Source organism: Stegodyphus dumicola, chromosome 5 (genome assembly GCF_044657685.1).
Source record: "Stegodyphus dumicola isolate Sdum_Otavi_A_Nest chromosome 5, ASM4465768v1".
Classification (NCBI taxonomy): Eukaryota; Metazoa; Arthropoda; class Arachnida; order Araneae; family Eresidae; genus Stegodyphus; species Stegodyphus dumicola.
Window position 1 is genome coordinate 144,571,339 of NC_140772.1, and position 12,410 is coordinate 144,583,748.

The window sequence follows — 12,410 nt, forward strand, 5'->3', positions numbered from 1 at the left end:
TTGCAATTTATGAATCGTGTTACAGCGAAACCGTGTTACAGGATGCTGTGTTGAAGAAGGACTACTTGTACTTCTACACTGCTATGTGTCTGATAAATAAATAAAAATAAATAAATAAATAAATAAAAATAAATAAATAAATAAAATATGCTTCCAGCTTTTTAAATTATCTAAAATTTTTCTTCAAATAGTATTCATATTTCTTAACAAGCTGTTTTATACTTATCAGTTATTTTACTCAATGTATGATGTTATAAAATTATCAACTGACACAATATGTTCTATTAACAAGTCTTAGTTCTGCATGCTTCACCTGCCATAGCCTTCAGATTTAGAATTTTCTTCTCTAATAAAAGAAGGCAATCAAAATGCATATTTTATTTCTAAAACAGCAACTAGTCAAAACATTTCCCCAAATTCATATTTGACATTTGAAAGGGTTTAAATGAGCACTGTACTTTACTTAGAAATAATTGCATAATGCAATGATTTTTACAATAGTAGTTACAAGATTAACCCATTTTTCACTGAGAATGAAGAAAAGTAACTTATATTAATATCAGAAACATGAAAGAAGGTGAACTGCATGTCACATTGGGATTTGTTTTCATCTAACCAATGAAGAAAAAGTACACACTTTTGGAATTCTACAAGATGTTAAAATTATACCATCAGATATCCTACATGAAACAAATCATAGACTTCCTTCAACTTCAAACACAAAAATTCTGTTCATTCCTTGAGCAAATTGGTTAAAAGTCACCTACAATTAATAAAATTAAAAAATATGCATGAAAGATACAAAGGCAGAGACACAACTGAGTGTCAAAATAACACACCCATTCAAAATAATGCTTGCCTGTTGCATCCCTCAGACAACCAAACTGACCCCTTCACTTGATGTTACAATGAATATATTCACTAAAGAAAGAAAAATTCAGATTGAGCCGGAGACACAGTAGCAAACAGACAATAATGAATTTCTTTCTACTGAGGTGGCTTAAGCTCTGAAAATTATTACCTGCCAGATATCATTGCATGAAACTATAAAGATAATGCAAGCCACATCATGCAGGTTACGAACTTTTAGCAAGCACCTCTTAGTGGCTAGCATCGAACTGTTCCTAAACCTAGAAGGCTTCTCTGAATCCTGGAAATAATACTGTATGGCTTGTTCAGCACTTTGTGGAGACATCAGTCCATGAATACTCTGCTTTGTCTTATGATTATTTTAACCTTCAACAAGTGGTTAACCTCATCTTCTTTGCAACTGATTAACCTTTTTAACAACAATTCTTCACACAAGGACTGCAAGACAATGAAGCAAGACAAACAGCCCATAGAGATTTCTTAACATGAATTATCATCTGATGATATGTGAAAATACAGATGAGTTCATTTAACTTTTTTACTATGATGAAAAATAATTTTTGCATTTTTGTTGATTTTAACTCTTTATCACGCATTTTCAATAATAATGATTGATTCTCAAATGCCTTTATACAAACAGTGAATGCTTTTCAAAAACCACTCAAGGTTTCAGATGATTTTGGTCACCTCAGAGGTAATGTTTAATACCAGTGTTTGTTAATGTTCTCATGCAGTTAGCTGTCTACAAAAGGTGGTCATCACAGGAGAGTTCAGTATATTACAAAGCATTTGGAAAAGGAAAAAAAAAAAAAAAAATCTAAAATATACATACCATAAGGTATCTAGAAAAATTAGTAAGTAAAATGAAAAAATATGCTTACTTTTGTAATAAATAACGTAATGCATTTTGCCTAGTTTTACTGTATCTTGACAGAAACTGAAATATAAAAATATTGGTCCAATCATATATCGGATAAGTTTAAAATGAAGTACATTGGTGAATATAAAATAATAGTAATACCAACTGAAAACAAAATAATAGCAATATCAAAAAGAAGTAAACAACAGTAATATCAACAAACAAACAGTTTTTAAAATATGAATCTAATGATTCATATTTTAAAAAGCTTAAATGACAATGAAGCATTACGCTTTCAACATATTAAGCAAAATAAAAAAAAAAAAAAAAAACACTTCAAATGACCAGTCACTTTAGCAAAAGCAAATTCAAACACAGTTTTTTTTTTTTTTTTTCTGTAAAATTGTTAATTCATAAACTGCAAAAAGCAGACCTAAACATCCACAACAATTTTTTTTAAAGCTTCATTTAAAAAAATATATATTGTTGCGTGCGTACGGGTTCGTTACGAAATGAATGCACAAGTCCGATGAAAAATGAACAAAAATTTATTATTATCACAACAAAAATGCTTAATCTTCTCAAATTATCATGCAGTATTACAATATCTCACAGTAGTTATCTTTTAACTACTCAAATGCCCAATAGAACGTAATTCAAAACAGCTAAAGAACGCTAATCCGCGAATTCGCTACAATCAACAAGAGCAATTTTCTAAACAACAACAAACTAAGCAACTACTACAAACTGAGATGTTTTCCTCCTTTTATAAGATTTTAAAATCACGCGCTAGAATTTTCCAGTACTTCCTCGAAATGAAAAAGAGATATTTATTTATTTAATGCACGCGCTCTTGTATTTTCAATTTTCCGGCTTAGCTTTCTTTTAATATTCGTCACGCGCTGCACTGCGCGAGAAATAAAACCATTTAATTTATAATTAAACTAACATTAGCTTTTTAAATACCAAATTCGTAACACTGCCCCCTTCCCAAGGACTGCACGTCCCGGGCAGTACAATCCCTGGACAGGAAGCTAAACTTACAACTGTGGCATAAACGTTACATTACAATATCAAACAACATAAACAATAAATGCAATAACTAACTTAAACAAATCAAATGCTATCAAATACTAAATACAAAACAAATCAAATACACATTTGAAAACAAAAAGGACCATGGTCTGATACTATTTACAATTATTTACATTATGTACTATGGCCATAGCAATAAGCTAACCTGTCGTAAGAGTTCGAAGACTCACGGATCCGAACCACAACGTCATTCGTGTTCAGCACTGTATATGGACCATCCGAAGGTGACTGTAATTTAGGACTGAGTCCTTTTCGTTGAATCGGGTTCCACAACCTCACCTTGTCTCTTTTCTTGGATCTATGTCCAGTAGCTCTCGTGTTGTATCTCGTCTTCACTTTCTCCGTCGCCAAGTTGACTCGCTTTCGTGCAGAACGGTGCATCCCCTCAAACCGGGCCTGGGCATCTTCGATGTGTTCCTCAGGCGATGAAGGCGCATCCGTAGGGCGACTAAACAGGCGGTCACAAGGCAGACGAAGGTCTCGACTGAAGAGCTTCTGGGATGGAGAATAGCTGGTAGTCTTGCGTTTCTTTTCGACCCTGGTATGATTTCGGCAGCTTCCCGAGCTCGATCTTTCGGACAAGGCGTCGACATTTCCAGGCGAGGATCCCTTTTGAGGATGGATAGTCATGCCATCAGATGCTGAAAGCAGCTTATTGTTTTTGAAATCTAAGAAAAAATTGTATTTCCTTAAAAAGTCCAATCCGAGTATGCATGGATCTGTAATATCCGCCACATATGCCGTGTGATGGTAGGCGGCACTTCCAAACCTGATGTTTACGTTTAACTTCCCAGTTATGTCGATCTTGTCACCAGACGCAGTCTGAAGGTTAACACAGGATGGCGTCCAAATAAGTTTATCTTTAAACTGTTCAGCTAAATCTTTCCTAATGATGGTAACATTAACTCCTGTGTCAATGATCATACTGCAAGGAACTCCATCGATATTCCCATTGATGGACAGTCCGTTATTGTTGCCACTCACTGTATAAATTTTAAGAGCTTTAAAACAAGGTTTTTCACTATCTGGCAACCTCCGTTCCTCGATATGGTCACTAATTTGTTTACTGCGTTGTTGCTGGGAAATGGTCTTATTTTCCGTACCTCGGGGTGTTCTGCAGTTTCTTCGTATGTGGCCTTCAACTCCGCAGTTCGAGCACTTTAGAATTAGTTTCTTTTCACTTCTGTTCCGTCTCAAGCCACTGACTTGTCTGGTAAAATCATTTGCTTTATATTCCGTACCCTGGGGTGTTCTGCAATTCCGTCTTAGGTGACCTTCACTACCACATCTCCAACACCTTAGAGCCACTTTCTTCTCGCTCCTACTCCGTATCAAATCTTCGACTTGTCTGGCTAAATCATCTAAACGAGCCATCAGTTGATCCACTGGCTCATGGACTCGCACAGCTCTAACTGGGTAGCGATCTCTACTAGTTGCTTGCTGGGCTGCCTCGAACTTCATGGCGAACAGAGCGCTTTTTATGTCCTTTACATCTGCCATTCGAAGAGCTTTCTGTATTTCAGTATCTCGGATGCGGTCGATAAAGTATTGTAAGGACAGGATTTCCCTTGTTTCTGTCGGGCATTCCGAAAAGGCGAGATGGGACAGCCTTTCAACATCCGCGGCGAGTTCCTGGAGTGATTCGGTGGGCTTCTGTTAGTGGGATTTTAATTGAAGCCTGCTGTAGTCTTTTAAACATTTCTTGCCAAAGCGCAGCTCCAATGCGCCGGATAGAGCTTCGAAGTCAAGTCTTTGGTTTTCAGGATGCGTCTGCAGGATATCCGCTGCGTCTGCTCTCAGCGAAGCGGCGAGATGACAGGCCTTAGTTTGGGAATCCCATTCATTCGCCTCCGCCACTATAGAAAATTGTGTTTTATACACTTGCCAGGAGGTCTTCCCATCATAAGTGGATAACTTCAGAGAGGGACGAGCAGGCATGGGTAAAAATTTAAAACCATCACTATTGTTCCCTGCCATCGCTACGAATTTCTTTACAGTATCCATTTCTTTGGCAACTGCAGAAACTCTCTCATCAATTTGTTGTTCGATTTGGTATTGGACGGCACAAACTCTTCCTTCAATTCGTTCCTCCACAGCAGAAACTCTCCCTTCTATATGTTCTTTTACAGAAGAAACTCTTTCTTCTATTTCTTCTTTCACCGAAGAAACTCTTTCTTCAATTAGTCCAACTTTATTTTCAACTGTGTCAATTCTGCCTTCCATAGCTTCAAATTTATTTTCTATTATGCAGGTAATCTCTCTTTTCATTTCTTCTTGACCTGCTTCAATCTTAGCTTGAACGGCTTTCATTTCGTCCTTAACAGATTCCTGGCCCAATTTCATTTCTTCCTTAACGGAATTGACGGCCCCTTCCATCTTTCCTTGGCTAGATTTCATCTCTTCTTTCATTTCTTCTTTAAACGAGGCAAAGGCTGTTATCAATTGCCTTAACTGCTCTTCCATCGCTCTTGTTATTGGCATTCAAATCCCACTTCTAACACCAAAAATTGTTGCGTGCATACAGGTTCGTTATGAAATGAATGCACAAGTCCGATGAAAAATGAACAAAAATTTATTATTATCACAACAAAAATGCTTAATCTTCTCAAATTATCATGCAGTATTACAATATCTCACAGTAGTTATCTTTTAACTACTCAAATGTCCAATAGAACGTAATTCAAAACAGCTAAAGAACGCTAATCCGCGAATTCGCTACAATCAACAAGAGCAGTTTTCTAAACAACAACAAACTAAGCAACTACTACAAACTGAGATGTTTTCCTCCTTTTATAAGATTTTAAAATCACGCGCTAGAATTTTCCAGTACTTCCTCAAAATGAAAAAGAGATATTTATTTATTTAATGCACGCGCTCTTGTATTTTCAATTTTCCGGCTTAGCTTTCTTTTAATATTCGTCACGCGCTGCACTGCGCGAGAAATAAAACCATTTAATTTATAATTAAACTAACATTAGCTTTTTAAATACCAAATTCGTAACAATATTTTCATATTAATAATAAATACTAAAAATAAATTTCAGAAATCAGCAAAGATAAAACTGCCTCTAATATAATCTTTGGACGATATAAAAGTAAAAACAGCCACAGAATAAATACATTAATAGATGCCAGTTTTCAGTTATCAAAACATATCTAAATTTACTGAAACTTTAAGCATTGTAACAGAAATCTAATATAAACATACATTATTAGTTTATAAAATTTAAAAGTTAATTTGCCAACCACTGCTTCAAAAACTATTTTGCTGCAACACCTTTCAAGGTACTTAAAGAGTAGAAATTTTTTAATGCATGTTATAATCTCTTTCAGACATTATATGCAGTAATGAAAATCCTGTTCACTAGCAAAAAAATAATTTTAATACACTAAGTTTTCAGTAACTATATGCAATACAGCAAACTTAGCAATATTGATAGCATAGAATGCTGATCAATATTGAAAAAAAAACAAACTTGGCAGTTGAGGCAAATAAATATTCATCTTTATTTCAATTGACATTTACAGCCACAATTCACTTGGCACTCTAGTCATGCCTATTAAAAAATATTTACCTTTCTGATACTGTAGTAGGAATAGAGCAGCAAGGCAGTGTCTTAGCAAGAACAGAGGGATATGCAAAAGAGCATAGCTATTCAATATGAAAGTTCACTAAGAGAAAGATTTATTCTCAAAATTTTAAGTTCAAGTTCTGAATTAGTTACATCTTCAATGTTATGTAAGTCATATTATATGGACTGATCTAGACAGAACACAGTCCAGAAACAGTTAACAATATTTTTAGAACAGAGAGGGAAATGACCAAATTAAATATAAACTGGCTATTGCTAATTTAACTGGCTATTGCTAATTTAACTGGCTAATTTAATTAACTGGCTATTGCTAATTTAAATTGTAATTTTAATTCGCATATACTTTATCTTCCATATATGCATTTCCTACCTTTAGGGTTAATCAAATAAGGAAAAACAAGAAATGTTTCATGATAAGATGATACAGTTGGTAAAATCCAAATTTTTTTTTGTTAACATAGTATGCTGCTAGAAATTTGCTTGTATCGAATGGAAAGAGAGTGACAGTGCGCTTTTACTCTGCATCAGATAAAAGAATGTCTGGAACAACAAAAGGGTGATAAGAAGAATCTAGATGGTAGAATGGGATATTTCACTTAGCCGCCATCAATCTGCGAAGAAAAATGTAATGAATAAAAATAGACAAGCAATGTGAAAAAAAGTTGGACCAATAAGGTAAGTAGTAAGTACTTAACAAAATGTTAAGTTAAATAACTAACAAAATGTTAGGTAAGAATATCCGAAAGATATTTGCATTTTTCTCTAGGAAAATGGTAGAAATTTGAAAAGCACAGAAAATTTAGGTTGGTTGGTTGGAACTTTTCGGCACAAAACCCATGGTGATTAATATTGCGCCAAACAAAAGATTATGTATTTTCAAAACTTAAACTAATAAAGACAAGAACACATGCACCATTCAGTGCATACTCACGAGTCATGATTGGAAATTTAATACAATGTTACATATAGGTATAAAATAGCAAGCTATAAGATCAAACACACAATTTTCTTTTTTACTAATTTTTGAAAACCATGAAATACAGATAGTAAACTCTATAGTCAAAGGATAAATTCTGATGAATATGAATATAACTAGATCCCAGTTAGATCGTCTGAAACTCAAATTGGATTCAGGGCATCCAATTAACATGGTAAAGCTTTGTAGCTTTTAAAAAGTTAAAAATGTTAGAATGTAGTTCTTTACCAACTTAATCTTTTGCTGAAATCTCCCAAGTATTAAAAACAAATTTCGAAAGCAATTAAAATTTGGACAATCAATTAAAATGTGTTTAATGGTTAAAACAGTGTTGCATTTAGCACAAACTGGTTCAATTTCGCCCATCAATAGGTATCTGTGTATTAGCCTTGTGAAACCAATTCTTAATCAGGTCAGAAGGACCTCCTCCTTTCGGTATAGGGTACATTTCCAATGTTCTATTTTATGTTTTGTATTTCGTAATTTATTGGTTAACTGTGCATCCAAAAGATTTTGCCATTTCATCAAAATTTTCCTCCCAATCAAAGTGTTGTTATATGAATAGGGAACGGGTTAGCTGAACAGGCATATTTTGCAGTGACATCCACCAGTTCGTTTCCCACAACACCAATGGATCCTTTATTAGACTAGAATAGAAGAGAAACACGCCAATGTGACAATCAAAATCGTAAAAACAACCTTGTATTTAGCGTAAGTATTTTGAAACACTCAATCGATTTCGAGGGCAGCTAAAGGTCCCTCCTCATCAGGAGAAAGAAATAACAAGAAAGAGGAAAAATACAGGGAAAGGAGTCTTAGAAACACGTGGTCCTTATTAGCACTGCACGTGGTTGTAACCAAATTTTTAATCAGAGTTGCACTGGCCGCCTACTTTTACTGAGCCAGGCTATCTGATCAAACATGTAACACAAAGGACAAGAAAAATGATGAAGTTAAAAATAGGGAGCGAGGGGCAAATGCACCTTCACGCTCAAAATCTGAACTTCGAATAATGGAAAGCAACCACTGAACAGATTTTTATACCCTCTGGTAATACCAAATGCGAGCAGGTAACACCATTTTTCGGCAAAAATAACTGAATTAAGATAGTAGAATTTTAAAGGCATTACGAAGGACTGGATTGGACTTAAAATCATTAACTAAACATGCTAAATCTTTGTGAATATGAAAAGCCTCAAGAAAATCCAATTCACCTATGGAAGAAGCCTTTTGGATAATTTTTGCAGACCCAAAGTCAAAATTATGGTTAAATGTCCAACTATGATCTGCTATTGAAGACTTTTTAATTTCGCCTTTTCTGACATAAGATTCATGTTCCCTGATACGAAACTTTAATGCTCTTTTTGTTTGGCCAATATATCTTAAACCACACTGACACGATATCCTATAAATTCCCCAAGAATTCAAGACAGAAACGCAATCTTTTAGAATCGAAGGGTGAATTTTATTAATAGGCGAGAAACCGACTTGAAAATTGAATTTCTGGAGAATCCGTGCAATTTTATAGCTAACAGAAGGATAAAATGGAAGCACGACAAGGTCATTGTCGATCCTTTATTGTTGGGTACCAAGCCAAGGCTTACTACCCAGCAATAAAGGATCTGGTAACCTTTGGCTTTTAAGCTAACACTGAACTTCAGAACTTCTACGATTAACAGATTTGTGTTATCCACATAGGATTCAAGAGCTTTTAGCACACTAAGCGAGTGTGTGTAACTAATGAAATTTTTCATATGTTGTTTACCTATGGAAGATAGAGTTAAGAGCAAAGCAACAATCTCTGCAGTAAAGATGGTATAAGCGAGATAAAGTTTTCTTCCCTCAACAGTATTCCCGCACACGAAGGCAGAGCCGACGTGATCCTGGGACTTAGATCCATCTGTATACACTGCAACATAGTCATTGAAAGCCTGTCTATGTTCATAGAAAATCTGCTTGTACACATCATCATTGGTGTTATCTTTAGCTAAGTTGGAAAATGTGTTGAGAAGCTCAATGTAAGCATCTTTCCAAGGAGGATTTCCAAATATTTTACTGCTTGAACTTTCACCTCTTAGAAGCCATGTTCTTGCATCCACTGTTGAATGCATAATCCCAAAGCAGGAATACAAGAAAGATGCACTTGGTAGAGCAAATAAAACTGGCTATCGAGCACTAAGTAGTTGGCTGAATTATCAGGATGTGAAACAGTTTTTGAAGTAATAGTGAAGAGACAACTACTCATGTCTCAGCTGAAGGAGTGGCTCGAAACATTCTACATACAAACATTGCACAGGCTTTTATATATTTTTGAACAAGGAAATGTGACATTTTATGCAATTCAGCAGATCTTGTCATAACCAAAAATAGGGGAACAATTTAGGTGTTTTCTGTACTTTCTGTAGTTTGAGGTCTTTTACTAGATGATTACTTGGCAGTTTCATGAAGTGTAATAAAATTTTGCAAAGCCATATTTGAAGGAAATAAAAATTTGAACCTGGCATCCCCACCCACCACAGAGTCCAACAAGGGGACTCAGATTCCTGCACCAAGGATAACCAGGTTTATATGCAAACTGAAGCCCCACAGTCAGCTTTCCTAAAAGCAGGTACTCCCGAGAGCTTGTCCCCAAGCCACTGACAAAAGGACCAGTGGCCAGCCGATTGATACCCATGAGTACGATAAAGTGCCTCCCATTTAGAAGAAGCAGAAGCCAAAGCAGTGTGTTGGGGACAGTACCTCGTCCTTCAACTACCAGGACCCTCCTTTCCAGTGACATGGATCTCCACGCACGCAGTTTTCTCACCATTCGAAAACTAGAGACAAGAACAGTTCTAGTTTCTCATAACAAACCTCAACCTCGGAAGAGGAATACCACAAAGCAGAAGAAAAAGAGAAAAGTTAACATTTGAGAGGAGATGGAAAAAGGATAGAAAGGATGAAAAAGGCCTAGGATTGTGATACCCGATCACTAAGACAGTAATCCCGTGAAGGATCTTCACCTGCTATGCTTTAGCAGGGCATATTGAAATGGCCTTCATGTCTAAGGTGGCCCTACCAGGAGTTATGCTCCCAACATACTTCGCTCATTCTGCCCAGTGACACACCCCGCCACTTTGATGTAGCATAGCAGAATTGGGGGGGGGGGGGTACAGGAAAATTCAGACCTTCAGTACATATTTCATTCTGCTTTAATATATAGTAAGGAACTTAAAAAACTGAAAAATTAATTTTTAATTTTAGAGCAATTGATCATAAATTCAATATTAAAAGCATAATACAGTACAAAGTCTGTAATACAGACATCCACTATCTGGAATGATCTATAATCCGAAACTCAAAGCCACAGTTTTCTTTTGTATGCTTTACGCATGCGTGTAATGCATTTACACATACGAATTAACGCACGTTTGCACATGCGCGTTGGGAGGATGTGTCTCCAGATACGTTCAAAAATGCATGGCATAATTTATGGCCAGCTACCATATTTCATGGTGAGGACGATGAAGATGATAGCCGCAAATTTGAAGGTTTTCGGACATCGCAAACTAAAGGCGAAATTTTCTTTTGTATGCTTTACGCATGCATGTAATGCGTTTAGACATATGCATTAACGCACGTTTGCACATGCGCATTGGAAGGATGAAGATGATAGCCGCAAATTTGGAGGTTTTCGGACATCGCAAACCAAAGGCGAAATTTTCCAGTTATTAAATTTTGTAAAGAAATGTGGAGATGTGGTAATAAATGAAGATGATATAGCAGAAGTTTTTCATTGCAATGATAATACCCCAATCATCAATAAATGGACAGCGAAATCTGTAGTATGGTTCTAGATCCAGAAAATACCGTATAGCGAAGAAAGTGACAGAGAGGTTATTGAAAACGAAAAAATTTCAATTGACAAGTCAGTCGGTATACTCGACACAGCATTTACAGGACTTGAACAGTGGAACTTTGTAACTGAACAAGTAATTATGTCTGTTTATAGAAAGAATATATAGTTTATAGAAAGTATTAGGAAAAAAAAAAAAAAAAGCGAAGCAACTTAATATGAAAGAAATGTTTAATAAAGTAAACAAATAAATATTATTATTTTTTTTTGTAAATTTTGATACCCTTTAGATCATAATTGCTCTTTATTTCATAAATTAAGATTTCATATTTTTAATTGTATAATTTCTTCATGTCATCTTACCAGATTTAAATTGATGATCTATAATCCAAAAAAAAAAACCCCTAATCCGGAATTACCGAAGTCCCGACGAGTCCGGATTATAGACTTTGTATTCTATTTATATTTTATCACTCCTTAACTCACTTCAGCAAAGAGAATCCACTCAGGTAAAAGTAGCAATGCAGAACAAACAATATGTTATGCACATATCCAGCACAGTACACATCACTGTATGATTACATTCAGTTCTTTTGTCAACTATAAACTTTGAAAATTTAACTCCAGGCTTTCTGCATTTGTTAGCTGTAAAATTTAACACCTTGCATTAACTATGGCATATGAGAGATGTGGTACGTCAATAGGGCCAAAAGTAAACACAACATGTGACAGACATGAGCTAGTTATATTCTTTGAGCTACATGCCACAAAACACTTATCAATTTTCCTGTCTACATTGGAATGTGAAGATATATTTCTTGAATATTAGATACCCTTGAAAATGTCTTCAAAAAGAATACTAAGCTTTGATGAGGTTAATAAAAGTTTGCTAACATTTTAAACTATGCTTTAACAGGTATTTTAAATAATAATATTGACAGTAGTGATATTTTACTTTCTGCATGAAAACATAAGCACGTAAACCATACAGCATGCAATTTAAATAAATAGACAAGCAACAGACAAAAAATAGACAAGACTTGGTTTCCTGTAGACTGGGATGACATGAAAATATAGTTTCCATTATGTATAATAATGGTTGAACTGAAGCTAACAATTCAAATGAATTCCTCTAATGAGGGCAGTTAAGAAACTCCAGTATTCAGAAAAATGATGCAGTTC

At 35.2% G+C, this 12,410-nt stretch overlaps 1 protein-coding gene across 11 annotated transcripts in view; it reads right to left on the bottom strand.

The window, feature by feature from the left end:
* Positions 1–12,410, bottom strand: part of LOC146997260 (inositol polyphosphate-5-phosphatase A-like) — a 202,156-nt gene that overhangs the window by 97,818 nt on the left and 91,928 nt on the right. For 7 of the 11 annotated variants that reach the window (XM_085816255.1, XM_085816253.1, XM_085816254.1 and 4 more), the window contains one exon: positions 1,752–1,807. In XM_085816255.1, coding sequence (XP_085672381.1) covers positions 1,752–1,807 — 56 coding nt within the window. Of the gene's footprint in view, positions 1–1,702; positions 1,808–2,969; positions 4,478–12,410 lie in introns of those variants that run through there. The other 4 variants (XM_085816251.1, XM_085816248.1, XM_085816250.1 and 1 more) reach the window with 2 other exon arrangements.